The following is a 24,552-nucleotide window of genomic DNA, read 5'->3' on the forward strand; positions in this document are numbered from 1 at the left end:
ACAGAGATCAGCCAAGTTCTTCATGCGCTCGCGTGAACCCTGAGCCTCTGCACGTTTCTGCATAAAGTTTTCCTTCAACTCATGCAGCATGACTTTGAAGTCTTTGATTTCTTGGACGCTGAGCGTGGCCATGTTCTGCTTAAACTGAGCCTTTTCAAAATCTATCTTTTGCTTCAGTTCCACGATGCGCTGGGCAATAGCGAGTTCTGATGCAATAGCTCCTTGGAAGGCTACGCTGAGGCCAATGGGCAGCTGTAGATCGTTGAAGCTGATGTTGGGTGTTTCAAACCACTCATCAATGAATTTGTGGATGATTGCTGCATCAAACAGTGGTAGGTTGTTGAAGATTTCAGCCTCCTCCTTGCTCTTGATGAGTTGCTCAAGAGCGTCATCACCAAGATCTTCGTCACTGGACAGATCAATGGCTTCGTAGCGAAGAACGGCAGCGGCAGTTAGCTCTTTGCTGGTGTGTGGCTGCGGTTTCTTTGCTTCTTGAGGCTTGGAGACTCTTGATAAGTCTTCAGACTGCACACTGGCTTCAGGAGGTGCAGTGGCCAATGGCTTCGCTTTGGAGATCTTGGGAGAGGCGACTGGCTTGGAAGCTTTTGGCTTCTTCTTTATCCGCTTCGGCTCTGGGGCAGTAGGAGCATCATCAGACTCAGTGTCTGCTGGAGGGTCGTTCACGGCAGTCCCTTGGACTATAATGTGAGTGATGAGGCCGTCGAGATTGGCAAATGGCCCGATGACATTGGGATTAGCGTCGCGTGTGCCATCTGCCCTTGGTTTGGAGGGACCAGGGTTGAAGTCCAACCCAAACTCCTTCTTGTTTTGCTTCGCAGAGTTCTGGGCAAATTGGAAGTTGCGCTTGAACAGAGTGTCATCGCGACACCAGAGAAGGGATGATGGATGTGCATCAGCTGGCTGTTGTCCCCTGACCATGCATGGAAAGAAGCCTTGAGCAATGGCTTCGTCTCTGGTTCGGGGTACGAGATTCTTGTACAAGGCATCTCCCCATGGCCTCTTGATGGCGCACTTCTCTGCATATTCTTTGGTGACGAAGCGGTATAGGAACCACTGCTCTGCCCAATACCTGCGAATCCATTGGATTCGTGTCTTGCGCTGACCATAGCTTTCTTCAGGATCTGTTTGGTACATTTCTGCCAAATCTTCAGGCAGATCCTTAGATGTGTCACCCCATCTCTGTTTGCCTCCCTTCCTTGATTGTTTCTCGGATGCCATGAAGCTTAACTTGGAAGGCTTCAAAAGATTCAAAGGCTTCAAAGGATTCAAAGGCTTCAAAGGCTTCCTTTTGCTTGACAAACAGGAACTTGCTTCGGGTGAATTGATGTGACGCTGTAGGAACTCTGCAAATGAATGCAGACTATGAGAACCAAAAGATTCTCCCACGGACATGTACCTGTGACAGCATTAAGGTTCGAGGGAAGGGGAAGAGGTCATATGCATTCTCAGAAGATTTTGAAGATAAATCAGTGTAGAAGACATTGACCTCATCATGCGAAGACATTCACTTTATAGAAAAGAAGTTGGTTCCAGATTTGTACGAACCCATAGATCAGTACAAGTGAGGAATCTAACTACTTCATGAAGAACAAGTGAATATGCTAGGCAAGTTATGAGATTCAGACAAGAGGAATGAAACTTGAAGGAATAGAAACCTCTTTTGGCAGAAAGTGATGGATCAATAGGATCAAAAGAGGCTGAAAAAAGGCTTGTTATTTACCAGACTTGGAACTGCTAGACGAGATGAGAGGTGAGGCCGAGCAGTTCGATCCTCCGTGCCCTAACTTGGCGACGGAAGACACCTAGGGCGACGGCGGAGAGACTGATGTCCGCTGTCGGCGTGAGAACGGCGTCGGAGAGGTCGCGGCAATGAAGCACTTCATCGCCGGCGTCGTTGAGAGTTAGCGGTGGCGCTAGGGTTTGTGCGAGGGAGGAAGAAGAGATAATGACCGCAGTGAAACGTGTATTTATAGGGATATGGGCGGCACTGCGCTATTACTCAGGTGCCCCTGGCGATTCGCATCTGATCAGTACGTGGCCAGCATGCGGAATTGTGGGGGCAGTTTCACCCCACGCACGCCTGGTTTGTCGGGAGTCGTTCCTACTTCTCCGGAATTCTAGTTGATGGAAAATCATTGAAAGCCGTTTTAAAGTTTGTCTCTGTGTCTTCTTCTGACAAGGATGCAGTGAAGACATTCGACAGTTTCAATAGAGTGCATATGACTTGGAGAGATAGAGTTTGAGGTAGGAAGCATGGAGAGGTTAGGGTCCGATCACATTCACTTAGTTCAAAAGATTCAGACAAGAAGACATAGCTATAAGTGAATGCTGTAGAGGACAGAACACCAGTGCATATATAATCAACATAGTGAAGATAATCATGAAGACATGTTGAGATTGAAGCCAAACCAAATGTGAAGACATAGCAAATGTGATGCCATGAGTAAAACACTTCAAGCAGAAAAATTTTGGTGGTGGCGCTACCCACCGTATAGGAAGTATTGGACCCAGACACGGCGCACAATTATCGTGGAGCTCCGAGGTCAAATTCCACGTTAATGTATTCACACTTAGAATGTATGTCTTCATTGATTGAAGATATACGTTACTTTGTGTGTTGCACATCTAAGTCATCATCATGCATAAGTGTTAGGATGTGTGCCTGATCACAGGACATTTGAGGATTCCAAGATATTTAGCTCACACCGTAACTTGCAAAATCTCTTCTCATCCAAGGGCTTGGTGAAGATATCTGCCAATTGCTCTTCAGTGTTGACGTGTATGATATCAATGTCTTCCTTTGCAACATGATCTCTGAGAAAATGATGACGAATTTCAATGTGCTTTGTCTTCGAGTGCTGAACTGGGTTGTTGGCGATCTTGATGGCGCTTTCGTTGTCGCAGTAAAGTGGCACTTGCTTCAGATGAATGCCATAATCCTTGAGGGTTTGCTTCATCCATAGAAGCTGAGCGCAGCAGGATCCAGCAGCAATGTATTCAGATTCAGCAGTGGAGAGAGATACACAGTTCTGCTTCTTTGAAGACCAACAGACAAGAGATCGGCCCAGAAAGTGACATGTGCCTGATGTGGACTTCCGATCAACCTTGTCACCAGCGTAATCAGCGTCCGAAAATCCAACCAGATCAAACTCTGAGCCCTTTGGATACCATAACCCTAGAGTTGGTGTGTGAGCCAAATATCGAAGAATTCGCTTCACTGCTAAGTGATGCGACTCCTTTGGTGCCGCTTGAAACCGAGCACACATGCAAACACTAAGCATAATATCTGGCCTAGATGCACATAAATAAAGCAAAGAACCAATCATGGAGCGGTATACCTTTTGATCGAACTCTTTACCATTGTCGTCAGGACCCAGATGATGTTTGGCTGGCATTGGTGTTGTGAAGCCTTTGCAGTCTTGCATACCGAACTTCTTCAGGCAGTCTTTGAGATATTTCTCTTGAGATATGAAGATGCCATTGCGTTGTTGCCTTATCTGAAGACCGAGGAAGAATTTCAGCTCCCCCATCATAGACATCTGATATTGCTCTTGCATCATATATCCGAACTCCTCACTGTACTTCTGATTGGTGCAGCCGAAGATAATGTCATCCACGTATATTTGGCACACAAACAGTTCACCATCATATGTCTTTGTGAAGAGAGTGGGATCCAGGGAACCAGGTATGAAGCCTTTGCTCTTCAGGAAGTATTTGAGTGTATCATACCAGGCCCGAGGGGCTTGTTTGAGGCCATATAGTGCCTTTTTGAGCTTGTACACCATGTCAGGATGTTTTGGATCTTCAAACCCAGGTGGTTGCGCAACATACACTTCTTCAATTTTGCCATTGAGGAAGGCACTTTTTACATCCATTTGATACAGGATTATGTTGTGATGATTTGCATAGGCCAGCAGTATACGGATGGCTTCAAGTCTGGCCACAGGAGCAAATGTTTCATCGAAGTCGATGCCTTCCACTTGAGTATATCCTTGAGCAACGAGACGAGCCTTGTTTCTGACGACTTGGCCATGCTCATCTTGCTTGTTGCGGTATATCCATTTGGTGCCTATTATGTTATGCTTCCGTGGATCAGGACGCTTAACTAACTCCCATACATTGTTCAGCTCAAATTGTTGAAGCTCTTCTTGCATAGCTTGAATCCATTCAGGTTCCATAAAGGCTTCATCAATTTTCTTGGGTTCTGTGATTGAAACAAATGCGAAGTGTCCGCAAAAGTTTGCCAGTTGAGTTGCCTTTGAACGAGTCAGTGGACCAGGTGCATTGATGCTATCAATTATTCTGTCAATTTGCACTTCATTGGCAACACGAGGATGTAGGGGTCGAAGACTTTGCTCTTGCTGATCTATGTTATCATGGGGAGGAATGTCTTCAGGCTGAGCATTGTCTTCATGTGGATCAGGTGCTGAGATGATAAGTTCTTCTTCAGGACGAGCTTCAGAAGGTATAATTTCTCCAGTTCCCATTAGCTTGATTGATTCACTGGCTGGAACTTCATCTAGTACATCTGGTAGTTGCTCTCTTTGTGACCCATTGGTCTCATCAAACCGCACATCCACTGTTTCAACCACTTTGTAGTGAAAGAGATTGAAGACTCTGTAGGTGTGCGAATCCTTTCCATATCCAAGCATGAAGCCCTCATGTGCTTTTGGAGCAAATTTTGCGGTGTGGTGAGGGTCCTTGATCCAGCATCTTGATCCAAATACTCTGAAGTAACTTACATTTGGCTTCTTGCCAGTCAGAAGTTCATAAGATGTCTTGTTCAGCAGCTTGTGAAGATATACACGGTTGATAGTATGGCATGCAGTGTCAATGGCTTCAGTCCAGAATTTTCTTGGTGTCTTGTACTCATCTAACATTGTTCTGGCCATCTCAATGAGTGTTCTGTTCTTGCGTTCGACGATGCCATTCTGTTGTGGCGTGTATGGAGCTGAGAATTCATGAGTGATGCCCAATGTATCAAGATATGTGTCAAGGCCGGTGTTCTTGAATTCTGTGCCATTGTCACTTCTTATGTGCTTTATCTTGGCGCCATAATTGTTCATTGCCCGATTTGCGAAGCGTCTGAAGACATCCTGCACTTCAGTCTTGTAAAGGATTATGTGCACCCAAGTATATCTAGAGTAATCATCAACAATGACGAATCCATAGAGGCAAGCAGTAGTGGAGAAAGTTGAGTAGTGGGTAGGACCGAAGAGATCCATGTGAAGCAGTTCAAAGGGTTGAGTAGTGGTCATGATTGTCTTCGAAGGATGTTTTGCCCTTGTCATCTTCCCAGCTTCACAGGCACCGCATAAGTGATCTTTCTTGAACTTGACGCCCTCGATGCCTATGACGTGCTTCTTCTTCGCAAGGGTGTGGAGGTTCCTCATGCCAGCATGCCCAAGTCTTCGATGCCAAAGCCAGCATTCTGAAGCCTTTGCGAGAAGACAAACTGCAAGCTGTGGCCCTGCTGAGAAATCTACCACGTACAAATCATCTTTTCGATACCCTTCAAACACTAGAGACTTGTCAGATTCCATTAGTACCAGACAACGATATTTTCCAAAGATTACAATCATGTTTAAATCACAAAGCATTGAGACAGACATTAAGTTGAAGCCAAGGGATTCAACAAACATGACTTTATCCATGTGTTGATCCTTTGAGATTGCAACTCTACCTAGACCCAGTAGTTTAGTTTTACCAGTGTCAGCGAATGTGATGTGGCTCTTGTCAGATGGACGTAAGGTTGAGTCCATGAAGAGACTTCTCTTGCCAGTCATGTGATTTGTACACCCGCTGTCAATAATCCATTCTGAAGACTCTGAAGTCACTGGTGTCGTACCCTACAGTGCAGTTAGGGGGATAGGCTTCACCAAGAGTGTTGTGAAGCAAAAACATTTGACGAACCAGTGGATTATGGAAACTGAGATCCAGGTTAGGACAAGCAGGGAGAGTAGCATGCGATTCAGATATGAAATACATAGTGATGCCATTCGGGCATTTGATCATGCGCCCCACGAGTTTTTTAAGGTCCCCAGCAATAGCATCAGAAGATTTTGGTTTTGTGCTGGAGACCTTTCCCTGCAAAAGAGAGTTAAGCTTTCTTAACCACCCACATCTTCAAGGGTGGCTTAGAAGCAATAAGTCTAAGTGCAGTATCTGAGAATTTTGGCTTTGGAGCCCTAGCAAACAGTCTGGCAGGTGGGCAGTAGTACTCATAAGAATAGGCAGAATAGTTTTTGGTCATATGAGAATGACGGTTTGAAGAACCGTTCTCATAAGACTGAGCATGGTTTCCTTGCAAAACATTTGCGTTAGTGCAGCTCAGATGAGTCCTCTGCCTGTATGAAGCCTTTGGACCATATGAAATCTTTGGTCTGAGGTTTGTTTTCTTCATGTGAGGTGTCATGGGGACATTCACAGGAAGATTCTCAAGACACGTTTTTGGAACCCAGATCTTCTTCATGGGCGGTCCATTCCTGCAGTTAGTACCAATGTACCTGGCAAATACTTCACCATTCTGATTCCTAAACAGTTTATAGTTTGCATCAAAGGATTCATCAATGATAATTGGATTAGCACAAGTGAAGCCAGATAGATTGGATGGATCTGATGAGGAGTCCTTTGCAGCAACCCATGTGGTTTTGGGGTACTGCTCAGGTTTCCAGTAAGAGCCATCTGCATTTATTTTCCTCACGAACCCAACACCCTCTTTGCTAGGGTTTCGGTTCAGAATCTGCTTCTTGAGGACATCACATAGTGTCTGATGTCCTTTGAGACTTTTGTACATCCCTGTTTCAAGCAATGTCTTCAACCTAGCATTTTCATCAGCAATAGCAGTGGTATCCTCAGCAGAGGGGTTAGTTACCACTTCAACAGTTGAAGATATTGCAACAGCAGTAGCAGTGGAACATTCAGCAACAGAAATAGCATTATCACGCTCAATGCATTTAAGGCATGGTGGTTCAAATCCTTCCTTAGCAGAACTGATCTGTTCGGCTCGAAGTGACTCGTTTTCCTTTTGAAGATCTTCATGATCCGCTCTCAACTTCTCAAGATCTTGCTTCTTCTGAAGATAATCATAGGAGAGCTTTTCATGAGTAGTTGAGAGAGTCTCAAGACGATCTTCGAGTTCCTGATACTTAACATGAAGATTTTTTATGTCTTCAATTAAGGATTCAGAACGAGTCATTTCAGCACCCAACAGATCATCGCTTCTGTCTAACAGTTTTTGAATATGTTCCATGGCCTTTTGTTGTTCAGTTGCAATTTTAGCAAGTGTTTTGTAACTGGGTTTTGAATCACAATCAGAGTCATCGTCACTAGATGTTCGATAGTGAGTAGTGCGTGTGTTTACCTTGGCACCACGTGCCATGAAGCAGTAGGTGGGAGTAGAGTCGTCCTTGTCATTTGCACCGGTGATGGTGATGGAGTCATTGTCTTCAGTGTTGAAGATGGACTTGGCGACATAGGCTGTAGCCAAACTTGCAATGCCTGAATCAGACTCCTCCTCAGACTCCACCTCTGCCTCCTCAGAAGCGGACTCCTCCTCTGAATCCATTTCCTTGCCAACAAACGCACGAGCCTTGCCAGATGAACTCTTCTTGTGTAACGAAGACTTTGAGGAAGACTTGGACGAAGACTTTGAGTATTTCTTCTTCTTCTTATCGTCAGAGTCATATTCCTTGCTCTTCTTCTTCTTTCTGTTCTCATTGTCCCATTGTGGACACTCAGAGATGAAGTGTCCAGTTTTCTTGCACTTGTGACAAGTTTTCCTCTTGTAGTCATGCGCAGAAGCTTCATCATTCCTTGAGCTTGATCGTGAAGACTTTCTGAAGCCTTTCTTCTTGGTGAATCTCTGGAACTTCTTCACTAGCATTGCAAGTTCCCGTCCAATGTCTTCAGGATCATCAGAACTGCTGTCAGATTCTTCTTCAGATGATGACACAGCTTTTGCCTTCAGGGCACGAGTTCGCCCATAGTTTGGACCGTAGATATCTCTTTTCTCAGAAAGCTGAAACTCATGTGTGTTGAGCCTCTCAAGTATGTCAGACGGATCGAGTGTCTTGAAGTCTGGACGTTCTTGAATCATCAGGGCTAGGATGTCAAATGAACTGTCAAGTGATCTTAGCAGCGTCTTGACGATTTCATGTTTGGTGATCTCAGTGGCGCCGAGGGCTTGAAGCTCATTTGTGATGTCAGTGAGCCGGTCAAATGTGTGCTGGACATTTTCATTGTCATTTCGCTTGAAGCGGTTGAAGAGATTGCGAAGAACACTGATTCTCTGATCTCTCTGGGTTGAGATGCCTTCATTGACCTTGGAGAGCCAGTCCCAGACCAGCTTGGATGTCTTCAAGGCACTCACACGGCCGTACTGTCCCTTGGTCAAATGACCACAGATAATATTCTTGGCAGTGGAGTCCAGTTGAGTGAACTTCTTGACATCAGCCGCAGTGACACCTTCTCCAGCCTTGGGAACGCCGTTTTCGACGACATACCATAGGTCGACGTCAATGGCTTCAAGATGCATGCGCATCTTATTCTTCCAGTAGGGATATTCAGTTCCATCGAAGACGGGGCACGCAGCGGAGACTTTAATTATCCCTACAGTCGACATAGCTAAAACTCCAGGTGGTTAAACCGAATCACACAGAACAAGGGAGCACCTTGCTCTGATACCAATTGAAAGTGCGTTATATCGACTAGAGGGGGGGTGAATAGGCGATTTTTATGAAAGTCTTCAAAACGCGGAAGTTATGAAGACAAACAGAGTGAACAAGCCTATCACTAAGCAGCGGAAGGTAGATTACACAACGCAAGCCATAGTCAAATATACAATACAGTGAAAGCACAGAGTCAAATAGCTTCAGTGTAATGGGGATCAGGTTGGAAGAAGTTATGAAGCCAAACAGATCATACAGTCAGGTTGTGAAGACAGAAGATCAAGCAGGCATGCAATAGCTTCACAATGTGTACTGGTAAGTAAAGGGAGGTGAAGATGAAACCAGTGACACGTTGAAGACAATGATATGTTGGACCAGTTCCAGTTGCTGTGACAACTGTACGTCTGGTTGGAGCGGCTAGGTATTTAAACCAAAGGACACACAGTCCCGGACACCCAGTCCTGAACACGCAGCTCAGCACACCCAGTCCTCACCGTTTTCTCCTTGAGCTAAGGTCACACAGACCCCGCCCAATCACTCTGGTAAGTCTTCAAGGTAGACTCCCAAACCTTTACAGACTTCATTCACCGGCAATCCACAATTCCTCTTGGATGCTCAGAACGCGACGCCTAACCGTCTGGAGGATGCACAATCCTCAAGTGTAATAAGTCTTCAGATCACTCAGACAAGAAGACTTAAGTGATGCCCAATTACTCTGGCTCTGGGTGGTTAGGGCTTTTCTCCTCACTAAGGATTTTCTCTCAAAGGCTTCGAGGTGGGTTGCTCTCAAACGACAAAAGCCGTGCACTGAAATCTGAGCAGCCAACCGTTTATGGTTGTGGGGGTGGACTATTTATAGCCACTTGGCAACCCTGACCTGATTTGTCCGAAATGACCCTGGGTCACTAAGGAACTGACACGTGTACTAACGGTCGGATTTTGAACTCTCACGGCAACTTTACTTGGGCTGCAAGTAAAGCTGACTTGTCTGACTCTGGACAAGATTTTCTCTCATTGTCTTCACTCGAAGACATAGGATTTGAATTAGGCATCACTTCAGTCATCCTGACTGGTTCTCTTGGACCCCACTTAACAGTACGGTGGTTCCTATGACACAACATGAATAAAGTAAAACTACGAAGGGTCTAAGTCTTCGAGTTCCAAAGGCTTCATGGGGAGTCTTCATATGTCATTGTCTTCGACATGAATGTCTTCATGAACCACCATTGTCTTCAATGTCTTCGTACATTTTTGGGGGTCATCTCTGGTAGCTAAACCGAATCAATGAGGGACTTCTACCTGTGTTATCCTGCAATCCTCACAAACACATTAGTCCCTCAACTAGGTTTGTCGTCAATACTCCAAAACCAACTAGGGGTGACACTAGATGCACTTACACTACTACTCAAGAAAAAAGATGGCTCTTGGAGACTATGTACTAATTATGGGAAATTAAATGGCATCACTATCAAAAATAAATATCCCATCCATGTTATTGAGGATCTCCTGGATCAGCTCAAAGGAGCAAGGGTATTTTCCAAAATTGATCTCAGAAATGGATATCACCAAATCAGGATGGCCGAAGAAGACATACCAAAAACTGCATTCACTACTCACATGGGGCTCTTTGAGTTTCTAGTTATGTCATTTGGACCGACTAATGGCCCTCCTACATTCCAAGCATTGATGAATTTCCTGTTTGGCCATCTCAAGTTTGTTGTGGTTTTCTTTGATGACATCTTAGTGTTCGGTTTCTCCATGGAAGAGCACAAGGGCCACTTGAAGCAAGTGTTTGGCATATTACAAACACACAATTATATGCAAAAATAGAGAAGTGCTCTTTTGGACAGCAAGAAATTGAGTACTTGGGACATGTCATCAACTCAGAGGGAGTGTCTACTGACCCATCCAAGATACAAGCTATTAAAAACTGGCCAACTCCTACTACAGTGACTGAGTTGAGAAGCTTCTTAGGGCTAAGTGGATATTACAGGAGATTTATCCAAGGCTATGGGGTAATCTGCAGACCTCTGTTTGACTGCTTAAAGAAAGAGGGCTTTGCTTGGAAAGAGGAGCAACAGGAAGCATTTGTAACATTGAAAAACAAGCTCACAAATACTCCTGTGTTGGCTCTACCTGATTTCTCCAAACCCTTCATTTTAGAAACAGATGCTTGTGGATATGGATTGGGAGCTGTATTGATGCAAGAGGGAAAGCTTATCTCTTATTTTAGCAGAAGTATTGGTCCTAAGGCAGCTGCAATGAGCACTTATGACAAAGAAGCTTTGGCCATAATTGAAGTAGTTAAGAAATGGAAACATTATTTTTTTAGCAACTGCCCTAGTTATCAGAACTGATCAGGAAAGTCCACAATACATTCAGGACCAGAAGATTACTGAGGGCATTCAACACAAACTGTTGTTGAAATTGCTGGGGTACAACTTCACTATCTATACTACTTATAAAAGAGCAAACATTATCTTCTCTAAGTGCACCCCACAAAACGTACACGGATACATTACCACCGCATGATTAGTCCCACTAAACTCAATCTAACGGCTAGCCTTAACCGAATCTGTTCTCTGTGTGCACTTAGCAATTTACATTGACTGACCGTACTCCACCGCGGAGGAAAATATGAAAGTCCATGCCTGGTCGATTAGGAAACTATAATCACGGACACATCCTATTAAGAAACTAATCACGGGCACATCTAATTATTAGGAAACTAATCACAAACTCATCCTATTATTAGGAAAAAAATCACGCATGCATCCTATTATTAGGAAAATAATTACGAGCCATCCTATTAGGAAATTAATCACGGACGCATCTAATTATTGGGAAACTAATCATGGCTGCATCCTATTAGATAACTAATCACGAACGCATCTAATTATTAGGAAACTAATCGTGATCGCGAGTCGCCAGCCGTCACCAGCCCACCACCCACGCGAGCCACAATGGGAGACACGCGAGGAGGAGCTGCGGCTTCCTCCGAACACACTTCTACTGACTGCAACGACTTCGTCCACATCCTGGGCATGCTCTCCGGGAACCACCGGCATCCGCGTCGACTTCGGCTCCATCTACAACACCCATGCTGACAACCACCCACCGCCGAGGTCCTTCAAGTGGGGGCAACGCTGAGTATCTTGGACCAGTATAAGCGGGCCAAAAAAATCTGCCCCCACAACCATGCATGTAGATTCGCCTGGTCGCCAACCATCATCGTCCCCAGGGCGGTGCAGATCTCGGCCACTGTGCAACAGGTGAAGCTAATCACGGCCCCATCTCACTCGCCCGAAGCCACCCCCGACTCCCTCAGCTCTGACGCGTGCTGCTCCGTTGGACACGCTTGTCCGGTACTCGCGCGTGGACGATGTCGTCCAAAGCTAATCCCGGTGCGTGGAGGCCGCCGCCTCAAAGCTGGACGACTGACTCACCTGCGTCGACAATGCCGCCCAGCTGGTGAGAGGACACGGTCGCCGCGGCCGCTCGCAGGCCTAAACGACAGAGACTCTCGCCTTCACGCGAACGCACCACACACACGCATTAATCAAGTAAGTATCGAGTGTTGTTTTTTTACTGTCATCGCTACCTCGCCGGTGGTGACACATCTAGAAGTACAGGAACTAGAGATGAGGCAATGAGAAACAGAGGAGCGTTGGAGCATACACAGAGACGTTCGCCTTCTTTCTTTCTTTCTTTATTTTTTCACTGATTTTCACGTACCTGCAACAGACATCCCTATTTTTTTAAGTACTGACTACCGGTTATTACATGGCCAACTCACGACTACATAGTGAACTCACAGACAAATTCGCTGAACCAAGACCTTACTTGCAGTCATGAAATTACGTTTCACTGAAAAAACCCAGAAGTTTGCATAAGTTTTAATGAAAAAAACTAAAGTTCGCATAAGTTTTACTAAAAAACCCTAAAGTTTGCATAAGTGTATTTGTTTGTCCAGCAGATACATGGCAATTGTAATTTTAAATGAGCATTTTCATACCATCCTTATCTACAGTTGAGTTAACATGTTTTCCTGATAGAAAACTTGGACTACATACAAGAGAAGCAAAAACTGCATGTTGATTATGATGATGATGAATGTAGGATATTTTGTGGTCATGGTAAATTTCATATCATTCAGTACATAAACAATATTCACAATTTTATTTTATTACCATCAATTGTGTTGAGTTTCTTTCATATATATGTATTGACCCTCTTCTTTAAATTAGATGTGACAGATGCGGAATGAACTCATACCACATGATCGCATACGAGCAATTCAAGAGGAATTGGCGGGATTCTTTCTTGACCATGTCATACATAAAGACGGAGAATGCCATGTGGAAGTTCAAATCGATTTTAGATGTTAGGGATTATAAGAGATGTCATATTGTATATATATGTAGTAGTGTCGGATAGATATATACAAAAACTTGTTGTTCGATCAATCTCGGAGAAAGAGAGGTCACTTCTCTTTGTATATGTTCATGACGATCTTGTGTAATTCTTGACTGGAATTTGTTGGCACTGAAACAGTTCCTTAGCTTGTCCTAAGTGACATTTTCATGTGTGACTATACTTGCATAAATGTGTGCATATGAAGAATCATGATGAATCTTCTAAATAATTTTGAATTTTATACATTGAGAAAAGTGGGTGGTCTTTTAATACAGGAGACATGTTGATTAAGAAGAAACGATATTTCAAATTATTTGTACGAGTTGGAAATAAGAGATCATGTACTTTATAGGGAAATTTTAAATTTATGAATAAATTGTCTTGTATTAAGTTTAGTATAATATGTTAATCCAAATAGATGCGTATTGCGCGTGCACACTTAGTAGTTTAAATAGACGTGCGTTGCACGTGCACAGTTACTAGTTGAGTACAAAAAAGGAAAAAAAAATAAGTTAGTTGATGCCTTATCCACCAAGATGGGAATGGGCCGACCCAGCCCTGGACTTGGACCCGGCCCCGTGGCCCCAGGGTCAATATGTGAGGCCATGGGTCAGCCCGTTTTTATCAAAAAAAATATGGCCCCTTTGACCCATTGGGTACGTGAGGCCGACCCAAGATCAAGATGAAAAATTCATGAATCCAGTGAGCAATTCCGGAGACTGGGAAGGCCAATGGGATAGCAAGCTGGGGTTGGCGAGGTCGACGGTGACCGGGACGGCGAGCCTCGACGGTGACCGAGACGAACAAGAGGCTAGTTGCTTCGCTTCTGCATGTATGTACTAGTTCACATAATAATCAATCAACCTGTATATCTGCTTGCTTCTTACATAGGGACGTCTCCAACCGAATGGATTCACTATACTTTGGTCAGTTTCGCATATCAGTACATGATCTAATTTGTGTACACGGGCGGCCAGCAGCTATTATATAGTGTATAAAAAAAATGAAGTATAGCAATTCGACTGGGTCGACCCGTCTGACCCAGCGGGTCGCACGATGCCGGCTCCACTGACCCGTATATCATTTGAAGGCCGACCCACTTGGCCCATTGGCCTCGACTTTTTGGGTCAGGTCAGTGACCCAGCGGGCCGACCCGGCCCATTCCCATCTTGACTTATCCAGAGTAAAGCACATGATTTCTGCATTAACTACAACTGCTGCCTCTCCCACTTGGGTCAAAGAAGTAATTAGGAGCTACCATAATGATGATAAGATCAAAGAGCCCATTGCTGAAAGTACTGTGGATAAGTCTAGAAACACTGCTTATTCTTTCAACAATGGTATCCTCAGATTTCATAACAAGATTGTAGTGGGAACAACTACTAATCTCAGGCAGGAAATCCTCCAGACATTCCACAATTCAGAACTAGGGGGCCACTCTGGAGAAAGAGCAACTTACCAAAAAGTTAAGTTAGTATTTCATTGGCAGGGTCTGAAACAAGATGTTGTGACATTTGTGAAGAATTTCCCTATTTGCTAATTGAACAAAGCTGAGAACACTCCCTACCCTGGATTACTAGAGCCACCTCATGTACCAGATTTTGCTTGGGCACATTTGAGCATGGATTTTGTGGAGGGACTGCCAACATCTGAAAACAAAAATTTAATCCTGGTAGTAGTTGACAGATTTACTAAATATTCTCATTTCATTGCTATGAAGCATCCCATAACAGTGCAATCTGTGGCCACAGCATTTTCTGACAATGTGTTCAGATTACATGGAATGCCACTAGTGATAGTAATTGACAGAGATAGAATTTTCACAAGCAACTTGTGGCAACAATTGTTCAAGTCTCTGAAAATCAAGTTGCACATGAGCACCAGCTATCACCCACAAACTTATGGTCAAACAGAAAGGGTTAATTAGTGCCTGGAAAACTACTTGAGGTGTATGTGTTTCCAGCAACCAAGAAAGTGGCATGGAAGGTTGGCCCTAGCTGAGCAGTGGTACAACACTTCCTTCCACACCTCTCTGAAAATGACAACTTTTCAAGCCTTGTATGGATTTCCTCCCCCAATGATAGCAGAATCAGCACGGCCAGATGCTATTTGTGAGGATAATGAGGATCTGCTACACAACAGGGAACTAGCACTTGAAGTGATCAAACAGAATCTTCTTAAAGCACAATCTAGAATGAAGCACTTTGCTGACAAGACGAGAAAGGAAAGAGAATTTACAATGGGAGAACTGGTGTACTTAAAGTTACAGCCTTACAGACAGTCTGCATAGGCATCTTAAGCTTCATTCTTAGTTCTATGGACCATTCAGAGTCCTTGAAAGAATTGGAAACCATGCTTCCAAACTGTTGTTACCAGAGGGCCATCAGCTACATGACACATTCCATGTCAGCCAATGAAAAACCACTCTGGACCAGCAGTCATTCCTTCACCCAAGTTACCACTGGTTGGCCCTGATGGTATCATCAAGATAGAACCCAAAGCTCTGCTGGAAGGAACACTCATTCCAAGGAAGCAAGGAAACATCAACATTCCTGTGGTCAGGTGGTTAATCAAATGGAACAACTTGCCAGTGGAGGAGGCCACTTGGGAGGACTCAACATTTATCCAAAAAGTTTTCCCTGCTTTCAGAGCTTGAGGACAAGCTCAGTCTCAATTGGGGGGTATTGTCAGGCCCTGTTCATGCCCTTTCCCTGTTCCTGCATGCCGGTAGTCTTGACAGCCGTAGATCTCTCATCATGCGGCCCTGGTGATAGGATAACGGTTCACCATCTCAAGGCATCTATCCTCCGTCGATCTGCCATCCAACGGCTGCTGACGCTCGCGAGTTGCTGTAGCTGTCTCCAACAACGCATGTACTCTGTTTTCTTTATTTCTGCTTTTGCTTTCCTGTAATGGCTATAAAGCCAGCCACCAGCGTGTGAGTGGGTATGATCATTTGTAGTGGGTGTAAACCCTAGCCGCCGGTGGCGAGCTAAACTACTTTCCCCAATTTCATCATCAAGAAACCCTAGTTTTGAGCTCTGTTCTTCTCTTAAATTGCTGCTGTGTGTTTGAGATTGCATAATTCAGAGCTCTGGTCCTGACACGCCCTTCCCCAAATTCTGTTCGCAAATAAGCCGCCGGGCAACGGGCTAATCGCCATCGGCCATCGACTGTTCGCACACACGCACGACGGCATGCACTGCCGGGCGGCGCGACGCGGCACATCGTCCAGATTGCAGCGGCATGACATCCAACCCTCGCTCCCTCTGATACTGATCTTGCCATCTTGGCACACATCAGCCTTCAATCTTGAAGCTCTAGGTTCAACCAGCAGTACGTATTTTCTGTTCATCCAAAATAGATGTGTTGATGTGGCCTAATAAATTACGACTACTAAAATTGGGATCTAGGGTTGCTCCTCATGTCGGTTCTTAGTTGAACTAAATTCACCTTGCTAATTAGACGTTGGTTATTGATATTCTCTCTGTATCTCATGCTGCTCAGTTTTTTTTAATATAGTAGTTAAGAAGCTAAGAAGAAAAGATGGGCAAAATTACTTGAATGATTGCTTGATTACATTTATCGAAAGAGATTTTTTTCTTTCAAGTCAAGGAAAAGGACAAAGCATCAAGGATCAGAGCTGTACGTTTTTTTTTTATCATTTGTTATATTCTATCTCTATATATCTTAGATGTTGCTATTTCGATATGTTGAACAAATAGTATTTCTATTTGGTGGGCAATCTAAAGTCATGACCAATTTTGTGAATCTATTATATTATGTTATATCTTCCTGTATTGTCCAGCTTGTATAACTAGAATCAGTCATATACGCCTGCCAAACAATGCTTTAGTCTTTCAAAAAACTGCCTTTGAAATTTTGAATACACACTCTTGAAATCCTGGGCCCGCCCCTGACCGATGCCCTCTTCTCCGATGACTTAGCCAGGCCAGGCCGCCACTAAAGATCACCGTGCTGGATCCGTCCGGCCACCGCCAGCTTCACCACCACTGCCGCCGAGCACCGTCTGACGGAGATCGCCACTCGAGCCATGATCTCCTTGGCTGTCGCAGTAGCCCTCCACACCTCCACGACAGCTGCCCTCGATCAGGACCCTTGCCGGCGACCAGAGGGGGAGACGATGGGCGGCGGCTAGGGTTTTGGATAGCCGCCTGTGCCCTTTCTCTTGCGTTGTGCATGTATATAAGAACGTGTTGGGTTTTAACGGGTTTAGCACTTGGATGTTAATGTTGGTGGGATGATGTTTGACGCGTTGCTAAGGCCAAATTTGGTTTTCTTAATGAAGAAAATCGTGGGAAAACCCTCTTTCTTTCATTTCATTCATCCAAAAAAACCCCAAAGCTGCACGTACCCTGAATCCGCAGATGGAAATGCGCGGTCCGCCGTGGATTCTGGTTCATTGGATCGTACAAAACCAAACCTTGGACGACGTGTTTCTTTTTTCCTTTTTGCTCTTCTAATCCGACTCCGGGTGAGTCCGACTGACGCGCCCGTTGGCAGCACCGACTCGAGCTGGACCGATCGTGTCCGTTTCATACTCAGATCCACCGGACGCGCACCGACACGCGCGTCTCTATATATTGAAATCAGACCAAACTCACGTCGCAACACAAACAGACGCGACGCGTTACACGGCACGAAAACGATCGGGACTCCCGCCGACACGACGACGCCACCTCCGCTCCATCACCAGCCATGGCGCTCTCCGGCGACGGCGGCCCGGTCCTCCTCCACCCGCCCTCCGCGCTGCACCACCACGCCGTCTTTCCCGGCCCCGCCCACCACCACCACCCCGGCATGGTCTGGAATCCCTTCCAGCCCACGTACGACCAGCACCACCTCCTGCCTATGTCCATGCCCATGGCCATGCCCGGGCCCATGATGGTGCACATGCAGCCGCCGCCCGTCGACCGGTTCGCCTTCGACGCCCACGCCAACGCCCACCGCGCCGCCGCCGCCGCCGCGGCGGTCGCGGCTCGAGGACGCCCTCGCCGCCCTCGTCGCCCGTGGGCCAGCCCGCCTTCGCCCGCCACGTCCACTCCGCCCCGCAGCCACCGGCGGAGGTCGAGGTTCCCGCCGTGTGGGAATGGAACCAGGCCGACGAGACGACGCCGCACCCGGTGGTGACCATCGACACGGAGTTCCCGGGCACGCTGCACAGCTCCGCCACGCCGTTCTACCCGAGGGGCCCCTATGAGGTGGAGGTGCGCGACGTGTGGAAGTGGAACCTGGTCCGGGAGATGGAGGCCATCACGGCGCTGGTGCCGACGCACCCGGTGGTGACCATCGACACGGAGTTCCCGGGCGTGGTGCACGACTCGGCCACGCCGCGCGCCAAGCGGAGCCCGAAGGAGGCCTACGCGCTCGTGAGGAGCAACGTGGACCACCTGAAGCACCTGCTGCAGCTCGGCCTCACCCTGTCCGGGCCCGGGGGCAGCCACCCCGTGGTGTGGCAGTTCAACTTCCGGGGCTTCGACGAGAAGCGCGACCCGCACGCGCCGGAATCCATCGCCATGCTCAAGGCCCACGGCATGGACTTCGCCAGGCTTAACCAGGACGGCATCGACCCGGGCGACTTCACCGACGAGTTCATGCGCTCCGGCCTCAACCACCGCTGCCCGCGCCGGGGCAGAAGCGCCCCCGAGCCCCTCACGTGGGTGGCCTTCTCGGGCTCCTACGACTTCGCCTACCTCGCCAAGATGCTCTTCCGCCGAGGCAACAGACGGTTGCCGCAGAAGCTCGAGGACTTCAGAAGGCGCGTGGAGCTGCTCTTCGGCCCGTGGGTGCTCGACGCCAAGTACATTGCCAAGACCTGCAGCAGGCTCGGCGGGCTGGAGCTGGTGGCCGGCGATCTCGGGGTCCAGCGCCGAGCCGGCGTCGCCCACAACGCCGGCTCCGACAGCCTTCTCACCGCCGACCTGATGCACGCCATTGTGTTGCCCCTCGATTACGACGTGCGCAAGATACACGGCGGAAAGATCGATGGGCTCGTCTAACTGCACGTACTAGACTTGTAGACATGTAGAAACATGTTATTAGTAGTACTACAGTACTTTCTAAGGAATTCAAGTGATTCAGTTTTCTTGTTTGTTCGCATTCTTCTACGCTTGGATATGTTAATTCATCTCTAGTTCCACAAGAACCCTCAAGAACTTTACTACACTAGTGGCCGATGCGCACCTCCACGCGCCCCACCGCCTCAGGGCATCTTCAACTCCGACCCGCAAACCTTCTACATAGGCACGGACCACGAAAATCATCAAAACGCGGGACTGTATCGGTCCATGGCGCGGTCTAAACGCGTTCTCTCCCGCAATCTGAAGACAAACATGTAGGGCTTTGCGGGAGTCCGGACCTCTCCCAAGCCCGCTTCTGACCACCTGGCCCACCCAACCCCCCTTCCGATGCACAAGTCGTTTACCATGTCGCATTCATGCTAGTCTAGAGCACGCAACGGCTGATATTGATGCGTTATGACCGAAAGGACGGAGGTCGGCGCTGACCGACACGGCCTCTCGGCAGCCGCCACTTTAATGCTGGCGCAACTTTCAGAGGAACAAACTCTGGCCGTTGTGCCGCATTGAAGTCTGACCGCCCATTTGTCTGGCATGGCCGCGGCTTATATAAGCCGTGCTCCGGCGATGCACATGTACATGTTTTTTCTCTCCGCTCACCTCCGCCTCTCTGAGCCTATCCCCCTCCTCTCCGAGCCCAACTCCTCTGTGACCCCGAGGTGATGCCGAAGTCCTTGTGCTCCACGCAGGCAGGCGGAGTAGGCGGAAGCTCCTCCTTCGGCGGTTCTTGGCACCGCCGCCTACGCTCTTCGGGCCGTCGGTGTCCACGATGGCCGGCTCCTCTGCCAAGGAGAAGATCGTCATCTCCTTTGGTGACGAGGAGGACCAGGCGCCGCCGCAGCAGCCGCCCCGATTCCTCAGCGAGGCTGCTCAGACGGACAAAGATTGTGTCCGTCAGATGGAGATAATGACGGAGCGGTCGCTCTGTTTCATGGGCCCGTCGCTGCCATCGTCGGCACACATCAAGGAGGAGCCGCCGTCCCAGCCGCACCACCACATGAAGCAGGATCCGGCGTCCCCTCTCCGGCCTGTGAAGGAGGAGCCGACCATGTTGCCTCACCACCGCGGCGTCCACATCGAACGCCGCATGAAGGGGGAGCCGGCTTCGCTGTCATGCCACCCCGGCGTCCAGATCGGACGTCGGGTCAAGGAGGAGCCGACGTCCTCGCCGCTGGGTGGGAATGGAACCAAGCCGACGACACGACACCGCTTCTCCCGCCGCACCTGGTGGTGACCATCGACATGGAGTTCCCCGGCGCGCTGCACAACTCCGCCACGCCGCGCCAACTCTCGGCCCCCGCTGAGGTTAAGGTTCGCGACGTGTGGAAGTGGAACCTGGTCAAGGAGATGGAGGCCATCACGGCGCTGCTGCCGACGCACCTGGGGTGACCATCGACACGGAGTTCTCGGGCGCGGTGCACGACTCAGCCACGCCGCGCGACAAGCGGAGCCCGAAAGAAGCCTACACGCTCGTCAGGCGCAACGTCGACCACCTGAAGCACCTGCTGTAGCTCGGCCTCACCCTCTCCGGGCCCGGGGGCAGCCACCCCGTGGTGTGGCAGTTCAACTTCCGGGGCTTCGACGAGGGGTGCGACCCGCACGCGCCGGAGTCCATCGCCTTGCTCAAGGCCCACGGCAAGGACTTCGCCAGGCTCCGCGAGGACGGCATCGACCCGGGCGACTTTACCGACGAGTTCATGCGCTCCGGCCTCAACCACCGCCGCCCGCGCTGGGGCAGGGCCGCCCCCGAGCCCCTCACGTGGGTGGCCTTCTCGGGCTCCTACGACTTCGCCTACCTCGCCAGGATGCTTTTCCGCCAAGGCACCAAAGGCTTGCCGCAGAAGCTCGAGGACTTCGGAAGGCGCGTGGAGAAGTTCTTCGGCCCGTGGGTGCTCGACGCTTACATTGCCAAGACCTACGGCTGGGACGGTGGCCTGGAGAAGGTGGCCACCAAGTTCGGCGTCCAGCGCCGCACCGGCGTCGCCCACAACGCCGGCTCCGACAGCCTTCTCACCGCCGACGTGATGCTCGCCATTGTGTTGTGCCGCGAGGGGCCCCCCAACTACGAGTACGACATGCGTGAGAAACACGCCGGAAAGATCGATGGGCTCGCAGCACAAGAAGCTAGCGAGGTCAATTTGCATCATTGTCCTATGGAAGCTGTGGACGCACCACAATGCTGTGGTCTTTGACGGAGCGACACCACCTACGGGACAGGTGCTACGAAGCATAGAGAGAGAGGCCCGAGCATAAAAACAGGCAGGACTGCTGAGAGGAGAAGTTAGGCATTTTTCGAGAGCCTCGCAGCGTGGGATAGTGCCGAATAGTACTGTAGTATGCTGTGTATGTGGAGTGGTTGTGAGCCACTTGTAAATATTCATTTAACTTTTTGATAGTGGAAGGAGTCTTTTTCTTTTCCTTTTAATATATGATACACACACTTATGCATATTTGACATAAAAAAACATCGATGAGCTCGTCTAACTGCGCGAGTACTGGACTTGCACAAAGATATCCGTACTAATATGTTATTCTAACTAAGGGCATCTTTGATGTTAGAATAAATCTGAGGCATACCGTCGATCTACCGAAGACCAAGCAATCACACCAGCATGACACCGAGATTTGTTAACGAGGTTCACCGTCATGGCTACATCCCCGGGGCCTGACTACGGGCGCTCCTCCCCGTGACACCGTCACAATACCGCACCCCGGCCGCCCGGGCGCCGGCACACGCCGCCGGCTCCCCCGCGTGCCCGTGCTATTATGTTGGCATAGGTTACATCGTGTGTCTAGCCCCGCTATATATGAGAGGCCTAGGATACATGTGTCCTATTAGGACACAACTCCTACCCTGTCTACACACAGTCCAAAACCAAGTCCAACTGTAACCTACCTTGTACAATAATACTCGACACAATTCTAACAAACTCCACCTTGGCGAATATTCTCCACCACCTTGAATTCGTCTATGTGTCAAACCTCCATGTACATTGGACTTGAGATACACCATGAGCACCGCTGCTACTCCCAGACTCCATGTGACTCCACCTGCAACTGTAGTCCCTTCTCGTCTTCATCACAGTCAACACTCGAGCAAAAATTAAGTTCCTCGTTACTCTACTTTGTGCTCCCAACTTTCACAGTATCCGCTCAACGCCATCACACACCGATCATTAATCTGCGTGAAAATGAACAACTCACATATTGGGTGTCACATATAAGAGTTACCTGAACTCAACATCACCGCTCTTTCATGACCGTCTGTCTGAAACTTGAAGGAATTTCACCGTCGCCCTGTGTCACTTTGAGTCAAATTCACAGTTGTCTCATCCTTTTTTCCCGGATAGTCTCTGACATGTCCCACAACCATAGCACTCCGCCTGCTTCTGTCTTGTCATCCGCACTTTGCCATGTGCATGAACACCACAGAATATACGACCATGTACTCTCTCAGCTTTTGACAATTTCAGACCCTCCGCCACTTTCTCAAATTCTCCACGGTCAACTCTTGTCCATCAACTAGCACCGATAGACCCAGTCACCAACTTGAATCTGGTACTCGTCAACACTGCTTCAGCACCCTTGCACACTTTGTCTGACCACATGTCTGACCACCAGTGCCTTGGTCTGTCGCTGTGTCCCGTGCTTACCGCACGCCTCGCCGCTATCACCGCGTCGAGCCTCTGCTGTCCTGGTCGAGTCTCCCGGGTAGCTAGCCCCCACTGTCTCAACTCCCACTGCAGAGAACCATCGATCATCACCGACCGATGCCGAGTATCACGTCTCCATCATACCACTGGTACCCAGTCCGATCCACGTGTCTCTCGCTATCCCGCTGAAATAGGCTTCGATTCTCTGATATCTTACACCGTAGCCCCTCCATCAGCACAGAGTGAAGTCTTCCGTCAAACTCCAGCTCCACCTTCAACATGACTCCATGTAGCTGCGCCATGCTACCCCCGCGCCCTGTCGACTTCAAGCTCTCTTGTGTGCACCGTCTTGAATCAACCCCGCGTCATAGTCTTGTCGAAGCCGCACAAGCCCTCAGGCCTGCACCACGTGTTTCCACGCCCCAGAAGTCGGCCACCATCAGCATCACGCTCCTGTGTCGTCGTCGCTGAAATCACCGCCATCTTCTACTTTGACCAACATCCATGTCAGTCCATCAGACAATCCAGTCCGACCCAGCCGAAATTATCCGACTGCAACCATGCTCCACCCCACGTCGTGTCCGCCCGCACATCTCCGTGCATTGCCTGACGCCCTGTGGCATGATCCTATCATGGCGCGCTCCAAACTCCTTCGAGTCTTATACGCACGTCGCCATCCTTGCTAAGCACCCCATTGACCCTCATGCTACCATCCTCGTACACAACCATGTACAAATAAATAAAGCCAAACTCCACCATATAAGCCTTCCCGTATGCACTTCACTGCGAAGATCAATGGAAAAATCTCCAAACTCCACCACATGCATCTGTAGGCTCTTGGTCCATTAGCTTTTCCAACCGATAGCACCTAAGTCTCTTGTGTGTAGCCTATTTTGTTCTCAACAAATCCTCGCTCTTTGTGATCACACCAGCAGCATCAATCGGCCACTCCTTGAGCCGGCCACGTACCAAACAGCCTCCCAAGTGCCGTAGCAGACCGCATTGCTTTCCTGGCTGCCCGCACACGCACTCCTTTCCTTTAGCAGCCACGTGCTTTACCAGGCCACCTGCCCTCAGTGCCACGCCCGCACTTGGGCCTCGCTTGGCCCTTGCGCCCCCGCAGCTTGTTCGGCCTGCTGCCTCTACCAAAACCAATCTAGCAATTGATCTCTTGAAGACTCCGCTTCTTGCACGTTTCGCCGTCGCCGCTTCGACAGCGACTTGGAAATCTCGCCGATAACTCTGCTCCTGTTGTGGTTCCTGCTGTATGTCGAGATCTCACCTGTTTCCGATTGCTTCCATGGACGAAACGACCGATCGATTCCGCTACCTGTTTCTTGTCGACGGACGTCACCGTGACAACTTCCGCAGCCACGATCTTCTTTCATCCTCCTCTTCCAAATCAACATCACGGCCTCAAATCGAACCTTGCTCATGATACCACTTGTTAGAATAAATCTGAGGCATACCGTCGATCTACCGAGGACCAAGCAATTACACCAGCACGACACCGAGATTTGTTAACGAGGTTCACCGTCATGGCTACATCCCCGGGGCCTGACTACGGGCGCTCCTCCCCATGACACCGTCACAATACCGCACTCCGGCCACCCGGGCGCCGGCACACGCCGCCGGCTCCCCCGCGTGCCCGTGCTATTATGTTGGCATAGGTTACATCGTGTGTCTAGCCCCGCT

The 24,552-nt window shown here is 48.6% G+C and overlaps 1 protein-coding gene and 1 pseudogene across 1 annotated transcript; both read left to right on the plus strand.

Annotated features, from left to right (window-relative positions):
* Positions 1-18,370: 18,370 nt before the first annotated feature.
* Positions 18,371-19,126, plus strand: LOC125518026 (probable CCR4-associated factor 1 homolog 11). Its single transcript, XM_048682988.1, has one exon. It carries the CDS (start codon positions 18,371-18,373, stop codon positions 19,124-19,126), a length of 756 nt encoding a protein of 251 aa, XP_048538945.1.
* A 1,425-nt stretch (positions 19,127-20,551) lies between these two features.
* LOC125518307 lies at positions 20,552-21,396 on the plus strand (annotated as a pseudogene).
* The last annotated feature ends 3,156 nt before the right edge of the window (positions 21,397-24,552 follow it).

The sequence above is a fragment of the Triticum urartu genome, chromosome 7, assembly GCF_003073215.2.
Source record: "Triticum urartu cultivar G1812 chromosome 7, Tu2.1, whole genome shotgun sequence".
NCBI lineage: Eukaryota > Viridiplantae > Streptophyta > Magnoliopsida > Poales > Poaceae > Triticum > Triticum urartu.

Excerpts from the sequence above, each read along its gene's own strand:
- LOC125518026 (XM_048682988.1), top strand. The coding sequence starts at position 18,371 with ATGGAGGCCATCACGGCGCTGGTGCCGACGCACCCGGTGGTGACCATC.